At 44.4% G+C, this 13,036-nt stretch overlaps 1 protein-coding gene across 2 annotated transcripts; it reads right to left on the bottom strand.

Annotated features, from left to right (window-relative positions):
* Positions 1-6,199: 6,199 nt before the first annotated feature.
* mtx3 (metaxin 3) lies at positions 6,200-12,205 on the bottom strand. Of its 2 annotated transcripts, XM_084439845.1 has the most exons (9): positions 12,083-12,205; positions 10,815-10,884; positions 10,445-10,521; positions 9,919-10,011; positions 9,252-9,434; positions 8,854-8,930; positions 8,552-8,709; positions 7,718-7,806; positions 6,200-7,588 (listed from the first exon to the last, which is right to left on the bottom strand). In XM_084439845.1, exons 1-9 carry the CDS (start codon positions 12,161-12,163, stop codon positions 7,493-7,495), a joined length of 924 nt encoding a protein of 307 aa, XP_084295971.1. In that variant the 5' UTR covers positions 12,164-12,205; the 3' UTR covers positions 6,200-7,492. The 2 variants fall into 2 exon arrangements, with proteins under 2 accessions (XP_084295971.1, XP_084295972.1); XM_084439846.1 differs by lacking the exon at positions 7,718-7,806 and having other exon boundaries at positions 7,475-7,588.
* Between the last annotated feature and the right edge of the window lie 831 nt (positions 12,206-13,036).

Genomic DNA, 13,036 nt, shown 5'->3' with positions numbered 1-13,036 from the left:
CTCCCTGCCCAGTGAGCGGCTGGCCTTCACCACCGGTGAGCGGGCGCACGCGTACTTCCTGTTCCTGACGCCGGACGTGGGCAAGGACTGTACAGTAGAACCTGTGATGTGGGATTCTAGAATGGGTCTAGATTCTAGAATGTTAGGAAGTTAGGTTCTAGAACTTGCTCTAATGCTGTATAATCTATGTCAGAGATGTATTGGAATTCTATGATAGAGCAGCTCTCCATGCTGTAGCTGGATTGAGGTGTAGTTGTAGTTTCAACCTCCTGGCGCCGTTCAGCTCACACCATTATGTCACTTATTGGTACCTGTGTTGGTATTGTTGTCATGTTGAGGCCATGCTGTGGCTGTGTTGAAGTCATAATATGGTCATATTGAGGTCATATTGAGGCCATTTGTGTCTTCATGTTTTGGGCATTTTGTGGACATGTTTTGAGCATTTTGTGGACATGTTTTGAGCATTCTGTGGCCATGTTTTGAGCATTCTGTGGCCATGTTTTGAGCATTCTGTGGCCATGTTTTGGCCTTTTGGAGTCATGTTGTGGTCATGTTGTGGTGTTGTCCCTCTAGCTCCAGCAGTGCCAGTGATCGATACGGAGCTCTGTACAGTCCTCTGGGACTCTGCCACACTGAGGTGGAGCCCGGTCAACCAGACACACACACAGAGTTACACCCTGGAATACTGCCGCCAGTACGCCCTGGAGGGAGAGGGCCTCAGGTGGGGCTCACACACACACATACACACACATACACACACACATACCTACCTGATACACACACACACACACACACACACACACATTCAGCTGATTCACACACACACACACTCACCTGATACACACACACACTCACCTGTTACACACACCTGATACACACATGTGCCAATTCTCACTACAGCACTTTCTCATGTACATACAATAACTTAAAATGCTTGTGTGTGTGTGTGTGTGTGTGTGTGTGTGTGTGTGTGTGTGTGTGTGTGTGTGTGTGTGTGTTTGTGTAGGTCTATCTCAGGTATCAGGTCTACAGAGCAGAGGGTTCTCCTGCAGCCCAATGAGAACTACTTGTTCTACATCAAAGCTGTGAACCAGGCTGGAGCCAGCGAACAGAGCGAGGCGGCCCTCATCTCCACCAGGGGTGAGACACACACACACACATACACACACACACACACACTCACACACATGCACGCATACACACACACACACGTACACACACATACACGCATACACACACTCACTCACACACACTCACTCACTCACTCACTCACTCACTCACTCACTCACTCACTCACTCACTCACTCACTCACTCACTCACTCACTCACTCACACATACACGCATACACACAGACACAGACACAACCACAGTATCACACAGCCACATACAATACCTGACAAAATCTGTACTATGATCCTTTCATTTTTCTACACTCACCTTCCCTCTCTTCTCCTCCTCCTCCTCCTCCATTCTCTTCCCTCTCTCTTCTCCCTCCCTCTCTCCTCCTCCCTCCATCTCTCTCTCTCTCTCCTCCCCCCTTCCCTCTCTGTGTCCAGGTTCCAGGTTCCATCTGCTGAAGGCCTCGGCCCACCCCGCCCTGGAGCTGTCAGAGGACCGGAACACGGTTCTGTACCGCCGGGGTCCACACAGCCAGGCCCAGCACACACACCCCCTGTGAGTCACGTCTGCTAGGAGTACTGACGACAGAAGTGGTATACTCTAAATACTCATTTGCAGAAATTTTAAGTACAGTATTCTTGAGAACCAATGGTTAAGAAGTCTATATATTGGATCAATGGTTAAATAAGTAGTGTACTCTATCTGTATAACCTTAACTACACTATTGCTGTTTGGGGAGAAGGGTACTTATTACTGGTAGACAGCAGTCACAATGTGTGCTATTTCGAAAGAGAGAGTATGTATGTGTAAGTCAAGTTTGTGAATATGTTTGTGACAACCATATGTGTGTGTGTGTGTGTGTGTGTGTGTGTGTGTGTGTGTTGTAGGTGCCCCTCGGTCCTGGGGGAGTTGCTGCCTGTAAAGGGACATTACTACTGGGAGACCATTGTCACAGGAAGTACCGCCTACCGGATTGGAGTGGCATACGGGACAGCCAATAGGGACAACCCGCTGGGAGAGAACAACTCCTCCTGGTGTCTGCATTGTGTTCCCACATCCTCCAGGTACTCACACACATATGCAGACATACACATGTACACACACACAAACATCATCTTCTTTCATTCAATTGCATCTTCCCTCTAGTTTTTTCTTGATTGCTAAACATTCTCTCCCTTTTCCCCTCTCTCCACTCCCCTCTCCCCACCCCCCTCTCTCCACCCCTCCCTCTCTCCACCCCTCTTTCTCTCTCTCCTTCTCTCTCTCCCTCTACTCTCTCTCCCTCTTCTCTCTCTCTCTCTCCCTCCTCCTGTAGTTGCAGGTTCGAGCTGCTCCACCGTGGCGTCCAGTCCGACGTGTTCGTGGTGGAGGTTCCGGAGCGCGTGGGCGCCCTGCTGGACTTCCAGCGCCAGCGCCTGTCCTTCTACAACGCCCAGACCGGCCAGCTGCTAGGGGCCCTCAGCCACCCCTTCGCCCAGCCTTGCCACCCCGTCCTGGGCATGGAGCTGCCGGGCTCCCTGGGGCTCGCCATGGTGCCGGAGGTGCCAGAATTCACCAATCACAGCTAGCTCCGCGCTCAGGCCGGCTGTAGGGTAGCAGCGGTACGGGAGGGTAGTAGGGATGCACCGATTGTGAAATACCAATGTTTAAAATATACAATAAAAATAACAATTTGGCCATTAGCTGATGTTTTTTGGAGGGTTAATATGTTTTTTTTGTTATTTATTCCCCCTTTTGTGCCAGGGAAACAAAGACAACTTCATTCTAAAAAAATAACGGAAGTCTTTCAGACCTTCCTCACACTATCTTTGAATGAACACAAATTCAATCATACAAAACTTATGAAACAACCTTAAATGCGACACGAGATAAACATCGGCCACTGGTGAATGTCATCTTATTTGCGATACCGGTGTAAGGACGATATAAAGTATCGGTGCATCCCTAGAGGGCAGTGATTGGGACGGGGAAGATGGACTCTAGAAGGATTGGGAGGTACAGACAGATTATCCAGCTCAGAAGCCGTGCTCTGAAGTGGCTTTATAACACACCTGGGAGCGGTGTGTGTTAGGGACTGCTATGCTGGGAACACACAGAAGGTCACAATATTTTGTAAATATTAAAAAGAACACAATCAAGACACCATGTAATGTCACTGATGAGCTTGTTTTTATGGATATTGTGAATTGTAGTAACAGATAGGGAGGTCTGGATAATTTGTAGAGGTTTCTGAAATTAAATCGTCTTTTTTGACTTTTGAGTTTGTGGAGGGGGGGGGGGGGCTCTAATAGTGCTGTTTCAGTTCAGAGCCATAGTAAAGGAGTTATACATTAATAGAGGTTTTACTTTTATCTACACTGTCTGCCAATGTAATGTGGTCCCTGTAATGTTGTGCCTGATGTAATGTTGTTTTGTAAATGCCTGTAAGTAACTACCTGACAGCCTCTGATAATAATAATAATAATAATAATAATAATAATTATAATTATAATTATAATTATAATAATTATAATAATATAAAACTTCATTTGTATAGCACCTTTCATACAAATAAATGCAGCTCAATGTGCTTTACAACAGAGAATGTGAATGCACGGAGTGCTTCACATAAATTAAACAGAAAATAAACAAAAAGCAGGAAAATAAGATGGAAGATCAAACACAATTAAAGACAAGCACCATAGAGGCCTGAGCTGTAGCCATGCAAATCAAACATGTAGTACCGTCATCACAGAGATTGTAGTTAGACGTCTAAAGAGCATATAGTTTGACAGGTTAAACATCCTGAGCTTGTTTTTTGTATAAAGATATACTTTAGCACTTTGTAATTGTTCCTTGTTGTGAATAATGTTTAGTGTAAATAACCTTTGTAAACAGATTTGTTGTGATTTCTGTTCTATTTTCGTCATTGTCTGATGTCAGTTGGATCCAAAGGATTATTTTTGTATTTGTTTGTATGAAGAAGTGGACTGAATAAATGTTCATCTGCTGGATTCACCAGATGGCCCCTGGTTTGATGGTTTCTTATTTCATATACAGTACAGTACAAACAATCTCTGTTTAGTAGGCCTACATGATAGATGATAGATAGATAGATAGATAGATAGATAGATAGATAGAGTAGTGAGCATAAAAAGGAGAAGAACAGGGACTGTATTCATCTATGTGTGCAGCATGGACTCCCTATTCTAGTTCTTCTCAGTCGATTTGGTGCATTTCTCCAAACTGTCATTGTTATCTTGTTACTGCTTTTGCATACAGGAAACTATCATTTGATACAGCAATATGATCAGATGTAAAAGCATGTGCTTATGTACACAACTGTTACCAGTATCGCCTTGTCAGAACAGAATTGTATCACCTATCTGTGACATACAGCACTGCCAGCACTCAAACATGAGCAGACACAGGCCAGGGGAGGTTAAACTACACTTTTATTGCTATGAGAGCAACCATTCAATAACAAGTTAACAAGTTATTCATATATCAGCACACAACATACTTTCAAACACAATATAAGTTATCTCTGTGCATCCAGACAGGTTATATTATTAATCCATAGAAAAGTGACCGTAGTATTGAAAAATTCAAGAGTTTGTTTTTCTTGAGAGACTGAGTGAGTTTGCAGGGCAGTACAGGTGTAGAAAAGACTCAGAACAACTCCCTGTACTGTCTCCCTGTACCAAACATGGCTCTTCAACTAACATAACATATGCAGTAAAGTTAGGACAGATTCTGTAGCGCTTTAAAGTGAATGTATCTATGATGTGAGTAGGGGTCATGTTTATACAGGAGGGTCCCTCATAATCCTGACCAGTTATCAATAAATTTGCAATGTGAGAACCTGAACACCAAGGCACAGCACTAGGCAGAATATTGAACACTCAACCCAGGAACAGCACATGAAACCAAAGTGAACATAACTGATGCTTAGCAACACTTTAAAGGAACAGAAAATATATTCCGTTTGTACTGTCTCATTTCTATACAGTAAAAGGCAAACAAGACAAAATCATAAACAGAACAGAAGCAAAAATACAATTCAATGAAATGACAGAGGTACAATAAATCATTTGCAAGAAGATCAAAACTAAATACAATACATAGGTTTCATAAAAATTAGTACACTGTGCAAAAATGAGCAATACAACAGATGAGAATACAGTTAGAGCACTTTGATAAGTGATTTACCATTTACCATTGATAAGTGATATTGAATGTGGAACACCGCAAAATCTTAAGTCAAAATAATATCTCCAAAATATGATAGAAACGTACAGTGCTGGAAGACGTCCATACAGTGCTTGGAGATGTGCTTGGGGACGTCCAAATACACTGTATTATGCTCAGTCTGGCATTAGTGTGACACATAGATGAATCTACAAACTGCACCAACATGTCAAACACCTCAGTTTTACCACACAGGAGATCTCAGTAGCTGACCTGATCTCCCCTTTCTGATATTCCCTTTTACTTGTTAAAGAAATGTAGAATGATATGTATCAGAAAATATAATAACTTACTTTCACTATTCTCACAGCTAAACAGCAGCTATATAAAGCAATACGAAGTGTGATATTGGTTGACAGGAGGAAGGAGCAGAGAAGATTAATAAGGTCATCATTCCCACAGGTATTATATGATAGTATAAGAGCAGAACAATTGAGAATGATTACACTTTAGAGCAGAGGCTATCTATCTACAAACCTGGTATTTACACTACAGTGATTTATTTACAAGTGCATTAACACAATAGGTGTGTTTTACTGAAGTGGAGCTCAGACCTTCACTTTCTTCCTCTGCAGAAAAAGTCTGAAATAAAGTAACTCAGTTAAAGGTGCAGTGTAGTTTTTGGCAACATCTAGTGGTGAAAATAAAGTTAATGGATTTGGCAGAAATTGAATATAATTTCTGCTTGAATTAGGATTATGCACTAAGAAAATAAGATTTGTTGCATTTTCCTTAACTTCAGCCCTTTATATCTACATCTACAACATGGCAGCCTCCATGGAGCGGGTCCCTCCATGGAGGCCGCCATGTTGAATTCATTGTATTGAGTTGGTTTCCATCTGCAACCTCACCACTAGATGGCACCAAAAACTATAAACTTGACTAAACAGAAACAAAATCCTATTCTTCTAAAGTTTGGGCAACATTTCAGATTAACACAGCTATAGAAGAGGCAGTCAGGCAGTACAGTACTTCTAAATTATGATGTTCCTGAATCAGACCTGGCTCCAAATACTATTTGAAATACCTAAAGTATTCATCTAATCTACTTTTCTGTGCTTGACTGCTTCGTCTGGCACAATGGAACCAATGGACTGCTCCCAAATATGCAAATCCCACCCATCTGACACCCCAAGCTGACTCAAATAAACGCTTAAGTATTTGAAAATATTTCAAACAGTAGTTTCATCCAATGTCTTTCATAGATACAGTAGCCCTATCTCAGTACACTTCAGTCACTACTGCTGCAGGTAGTGAGACGTGGACCCAGTCATTAGTGTTTCATTTCCTGTCTCCTCCAGATGCGCTCTCATTTAACCCCAGCAACTAGCGTTTCTTCCTGAATAACGTTGGATACATGCACTTTTTTCCCTTTTCAAAACCTTCCACATGCACTTTTCCTTTATCATGATTTGATCAACCAAACCAAGCGTCTAAAGAAACCATCAAGGATAAAACGTTTTTAAAAAAGTAAATTTCTATGCAAACTTTGCATTTAGGTTACATTAAAAGCATTACAAACTGGTATAGGGATCATAGCCAGGGATCCCAGTCTCTTTCCTAATTGGCCAAGCTGGGTCTAGGGCCAGCAGGGAGGGCTTATGCTGTGTTCTTTTTGTATCAGAGCTCTGGATTTGGCACCCGGGATGACATCATTTCCCAGTTCAATGCGTTCCAGAAACACGAAAAAACGACTTTCGCCCCATCTTTGTAGTTCTAGCTAAGTTAGCCATTGTTAGCAATACCAGTTGATAGCAACGAACTATGCTATTTTGCGCTTATGAACTTCGTAGCAACATTGTCCACTGATAGACATTGGACAATACTGTGTGTACGACTGATTTAATGAGACCCAAATAATACAGAAGTGCTAATAAACAGTCTTATTAAAGCTTTCCCTTATTTTTGATGCAGAGAGTATCCATCTTGATTGACGTCAGCAGCTGATGATGCTGATGAAGTCGGGGTAGATTTTTTACTCCAAGTAAAATGAAGGAAAACCACGTTCCAGTGACGTATTTGATGACGATTTTGACGTTGACCTCGGGAATCCCGACAATTCCGATACAAAAGGAATGCAGCATTAGGCAGCGGTGAGCTCTTCCCATTGGTCGAACCGGGTTTAGGGATAGAGGGGAGGAGCTAGGCAGGGGTAGAGCTCTTCTCATTGGCCAAGCTGGGTTTGGGGTCCGGTCTGCGTGGTTTGTGCTGGGGGCTGCTGCGCAGGTTATCATCCATCTGTAGAAAACAACACAGTGTTCATTAGTACGAACGCGCACACACACACACACACACACACACACACACACACGTTCAAACACACAGGCACAAACACGCAAGTGAGAAAGTAGCAGAAAGCAGAAGGACCTTCTCTATGAGGTTGGACTCTTTGTTTACAAGCTGCGTTAGTTTCTGCAGATTGGCGTCCACTGTCTCCTGGACGGGCTGGGGAGAACCTGGACAGACAGAGAGACAGAGAGGTACAGGGACCACACAGACAGAGAGGTACAGGAACCAGAGAGACAGAGAGGTACAGGGACCAGAGAGACAGAGAGGTACAGGGACCACACAGACAGAGAGGTACAGGAACCAGAGAGACAGAGAGGTACAGGAACCACACAGACAGAGAGGTACAGGAACCAGAGAGACAGAGAGGTACAGGGACCAGAGAGACAGAGAGGTACAGGAACCAGAGAGATAGAGAGGTACAGAGACCACACAGCCAGAGAGGTACAGGAACCAGAGAGATAGAGAGGTACAGAGACCACACAGCCAGAGAGGTACAGGAACCAGAGAGACAGCGATACAGGAACCAGAGAGATAGAGAGGTACAGAGACCACACAGCCAGAGAGGTACAGGAACCAGAGAGATAGAGAGGTACAGAGACCACACAGCCAGAGAGGTACAGGAACCAGAGAGACAGCGATACAGGAACCAGAGAGGGCGACAGAGAAAGGGAAGTACAGGTAGAAGAAAAGAAGACAGAGAGACAGACAGACAGGGAAAGGACGGAAGAGGGAGAGCAGAAAAAGGCAAGTTAGTAGACCGGCCTCAAGACCCCCAGCTGACACACACACACACACACACACACACACACAAACATGACACAAACAGAGTTCCTGTTCTGACAAAACTGATGTGTAGCGAAGTCTACTGTACTGTAGGAGTCTACAGTGTGTGTGTGTGTGTGTGTGTGTTACCAGGGTGGCTGGAGCTGAAGTGGACCGTGAGGATGTGGTCACAGAAGCGCGTGAGGTTGGTCAGCTGCCGGAGGTGGCTCTGCAGTGGGCCGCTGGGAAGACTGGCCTTGAGGAGAGGAGCCACGAAGCCAAACATGAAGGCATCCAGACTGGATGGCCTGAGGAACACACACACACACACACACACGCACACACACACGCACACACACACGCACACACACACGCACACACACACACGCACACACATCAGGACACACATTCCTCCATCTCTACCCATGACGATAACAGGCCCTGAGACTTACGAGTTGCCAAAGAAGTAGTTTGCTGTCCCCAGTCTGTGGGAGAGGAGATTCAAACACTCCTTAGCTTCACTGTAGATCTACGAGAGAAGGGGGGGGGGGGTAGAGCGAGGGGGGAGGACAAAGAGGAGGGGAGGGAGAGAGAGAGAGAGTGAGAGATTGAATGCTTCAGAATCAGAGAATACTGCAACAGTATACAACACAGACTCCAGTCAGTGTACACACTGTGTGTGGTGTGTATGTCTACCTCACCCTCCACCCCAGTGATGGTGTAGTGTGTGTGTGTGTGTGTGTGTGTGTGTGTGTGTGTGTGTCTACCTTGCCCTCCACCTCAGTGATGGTGTAGAGAGTGTGTGTGTGTGTGTGTGTGTGTGTGTGTGTGTGTGTGTGTGTGTGTGTACCTTGCCCTCCACCTCAGTGATGGTGTACAGAGGAGATTCGCTCTTGGTCAGCAGGATGCGAGAGAGCGCTGTGTTGGCACGGCGACCAGGAACCAGGAAGTTGAGGGGGAACGGGGAGCGGGAAGCGAACCACGGCCGCGTCAGGTTAGCATAGTTCTCCGCGTCCACCCAGAACGTGTGTAACTACAGGACAACACATACACACGAAGAACACACACTCTCAGCACATTATTTACACACACCCACAAACACACACACACACTAGGGATGTAACGATAACCGGTATAATGAAAAATGTAAACGAATTGTATCGCGGTTTATCATGATAAAATTATCATTAAAACCGTGTTTGTTTTCCATGATTTGAAAAACTCACTGCAAATGCTGTACAGTATCAACCAAAGTTAGCAACGATATCCATGACACATTATTTTAATGTTTATGCAAACAAAAAGTGCATAGTGCTGCTAATTTTATTTGTGGTTTTCAATAGAAAACTTGGTGAAATGATGTCAGTGTGTGTGTTTCAGTAATTTTTGAAAAATGTCAGTACAATTTATAATACCACGATAACACTGATAACTGTGACACTATAGTCGTGATATGAAATGTTCAGACCGTTACATATCTAACACACACACACACACACACACACAGGTGTTCCTACCAAAGCGGGTCGTAGCTTTTCCTCCAGCAGAGCGATGTAGGCCATGGTGTCTGCTCTCTGTCTGGCTGTCAGCTCGAAGTCGACATTGAACCTCTGAAAGACAAGACAACAGAGGACAGACATGACTTCACCTCAGCAGGGTCCAAACCTGGGACACCACTAGTCTGGCTCGACGGACAGAGGTTTTGGAAATAAGCCTCTCATTGGTGCAGCTGCTCAATTCCAGCTGCGCCAATCAGATTCAATCCCCAGACACAATTTTGCAAGGGCACCGCTGAAAAAAACAAGCATAGCGCCACCCAAGTCTGTGATTGGTTTAAAGAAATACAGCATTTTCCCCCATATCTCGAAATAATAAACAGTGCAAAACGAAGTGTGGAGATACAGTAGGCCTGGCTATGTGAGACTGGGACATCACTGATGCTCTGTCAACTTAACACACCAAACACCTGCCTATCTGCTGTGTAAATGGCCAAATAATAGCTGGTATTCCCTGTGTGATGCTGAGGAGGAGAGGAGAGCTCACCTGTTTCCTCATGAAGGCCAGGATCTGGGAAGGCTCTGTTAATGTGGAGCCCTCACACACCAGCTCTGGGACTGGCGCTGCAGAGGAGCGGAGATAAGAGGACAGGAGAGAGGAGAAGAGAGAGGGAGAGAGAGAGAGAGGGAGAGAGCAAGAGGGAGAAAGAGAGAAAGAAAGGAGAAGGGGGAGAGAGACAGAGAGAAAGAGAGAGGAGGGAGAGTTTTACAGGGTGTAATTCTGACCACTTGACCATAAGGTCACAAAGGTTCTAAAAGTATAATACAGAGGGTAGTGAGACTACACCACTATTCCCTGACACACACACACACACACACACACACACACACACACACACACACAGTAGTGCTCTTACCTGTTAGGGTCTTCCATGTCCAGTCGATGGGAGACACTGTGAGCTTTGCACCAGAGAACTTAGCATATGCCTGGAAGAAAGAGGTGGAGGTGGGGGTGAGAGAGATGGAAAAGAAAGATGTCAGACAACTGTAGAAGGTCATGATCCAAGCCCACAGATGAGGGGTGATGATGATGATGATAATTATAATAATATAGCATAGCATAACATAGCTTGTCAGATTTGCCATGCAATTATCCAACAATAATATCCCCAATTATCCCACAATTACGCAGCTATGTCAGCCATTTGTCCTGAGCTGTCTGGAAATATCACTAGCCAGGCAGTAATCCTAATGGTGTTGGACCATAGGCTTCCTATAGCCTAGAGTATTGTGTAGGCTTTCATATGAATGCTGTAAGGGTTTTCTGGGGCATCTGGAATGTCAACCAGCAGTCACAAGCTAAGTCAGGGATTCCTACGGTATGTGGGTTTGGCATGGGCTCAACTATGAACACATACTAGTGGGATGGTATGTTGTTAATATTTGTGTGTTCACACTAATAGGGGTCAATAAGCACAACAACAACACAAGATCTAGTTGGGAGGAAGAGACTGCCAAGTAGCATGAAGACAGTGTAGCTACAGTCCCATGGAGGATCATTCTCCAGCCTGGCTGTAGTACCTGTCAGTCCGCTAATGCCACTGACGCAGTTATGACTTCCAAAACACGGGGACGGTCAGGTGTCACCTTGCGACGGGGTGCTGAATTGCATGGTGTCACAACTGCTGAAGGAAACCATGCGATTTCACACTTCAACGTTAGCTAGATTATACCTACATTATTTGGGGTCTATAGGGTGTGAAATGTCTTAGGTGACAAGCGTACTAAACGGGTAAGATGCGCCAAGCAAAGAGTAGTCGTACCGGGTTAACAGCGATAAACCGTGAGCGTGCTGACCTTGATGAAATGTGTTAGCAATGATGAGGATGACATCTGTGGCTAGCTCAAGACGCTATTGTTCACTAGCTAAGATTTGACATACAACGCATTAGTAGTTAGTTCACATGTCTGGAGCTAACGTTACAAAACACTTGCATTAAAGTGATAGCAAATACCAATCTGAAAGCTCGCACAAATTCTTGCTTCCCAGCTGTGTAAGTAAGTAAGCTACCAGACCAGAGCCAATGCTAATGGCTTGGGAAAATTGAATAATTATCCACCTATGGCAAAACAACACACGAAGCTAGCTATAAGAATGGTTTAGCTTTTTCCTGAATGCATTTACCAGTACTATAAGCGATTCAGAGTGGACAGAAGGCAAGCCCCAGTCGCCTCCCCAGCATCTCAGTTCCATGGAGGTCGCCATGATGGTTTGCTGGGATCAGGAAGCAGATGACGTCAACTTGTGAATGTGGGCCTAAAAAAGTGGCCCCAGTGTGATGATGGCCCGCAGACAGCGCCAAACATGACTCCCAGAACAACTAACCCTGTCAAATTGTAGTGAAAGAGTTTGTTGTAGCCTAGTAGCCTATAGTAGTTAGAACCCAGTGCAACCGATACCTTGCAATAAAGAGCCCGAAAAGGTCCTGGGTTCGACTCACAGTATGCGAATCTCCTACTACTTCAGGAAAAATGCGGCGAACTAATATAACCAACCTGCTCCGTATAACGACGAATAGAATTTGGAGACATTTGAGAAAAAACAACACATTACGGCAAAAAGATTTATATATAAAAAAAAAAAAAAAAACATATCCTCTAAAGGACTTTTGGATGGACAGTTAAACTTGCCAACCCCTGCAATGCAGCTTGTAGGAAAAGGGCCCACCTCCTGACAGGGCCCTATGCATGAATTTAGACCACATTAATATATAGTCCCATATGGTCTAGCGGTTAGGATTCCTGGTTTTCACCCAGGCGGCCCGGGTTCGACTCCCGGTATGGGAACTTAAATCTATTTTAAGGAATATGGTATGGGCAATTTATTATACTCAGAGATATTAAACGCGGCTAACTAACAACCTGCTCCACATAACGAAGAATGGAGACCTATTTGAGAGAAAAACAACAAGATGAAGAACAATGTAGCCATATCCTACGGAAGAGCATTAGGGCCAACAGCAGAGTTTTTTTTTTTTTTTTCAAGCTTCTGAGTTTAAGTCAGAAATTCTGACTTTTTTCTCAGAAGTTATTTCTGACTTTTTTCGCAGAAATTCTGACTTTAAACTCAGAAGCTTAA

This window comes from Borostomias antarcticus (genome assembly GCF_949987555.1).
Source record: "Borostomias antarcticus genome assembly, chromosome: 6".
Classification (NCBI taxonomy): Eukaryota; Metazoa; Chordata; class Actinopteri; order Stomiiformes; family Stomiidae; genus Borostomias; species Borostomias antarcticus.
This window is presented reverse-complemented; position numbering and strand designations above follow the sequence as displayed.

Excerpts from the sequence above, each read along its gene's own strand:
- mtx3 (XM_084439845.1), bottom strand. The coding sequence starts at position 12,163 with ATGGCGACCTCCATGGAACTGAGATGCTGGGGAGGCGACTGGGGCTTG. Across the intron at positions 10,885-12,082 it reads CTGAATCGCTTATAGTACTG|GCATATGCTAAGTTCTCTGG; the intron begins GTAAATGCATTC and ends TCTTTCTTCCAG. Across the intron at positions 10,012-10,444 it reads TGGCCTTCATGAGGAAACAG|AGGTTCAATGTCGACTTCGA; the intron begins GTGAGCTCTCCT and ends CTTGTCTTTCAG.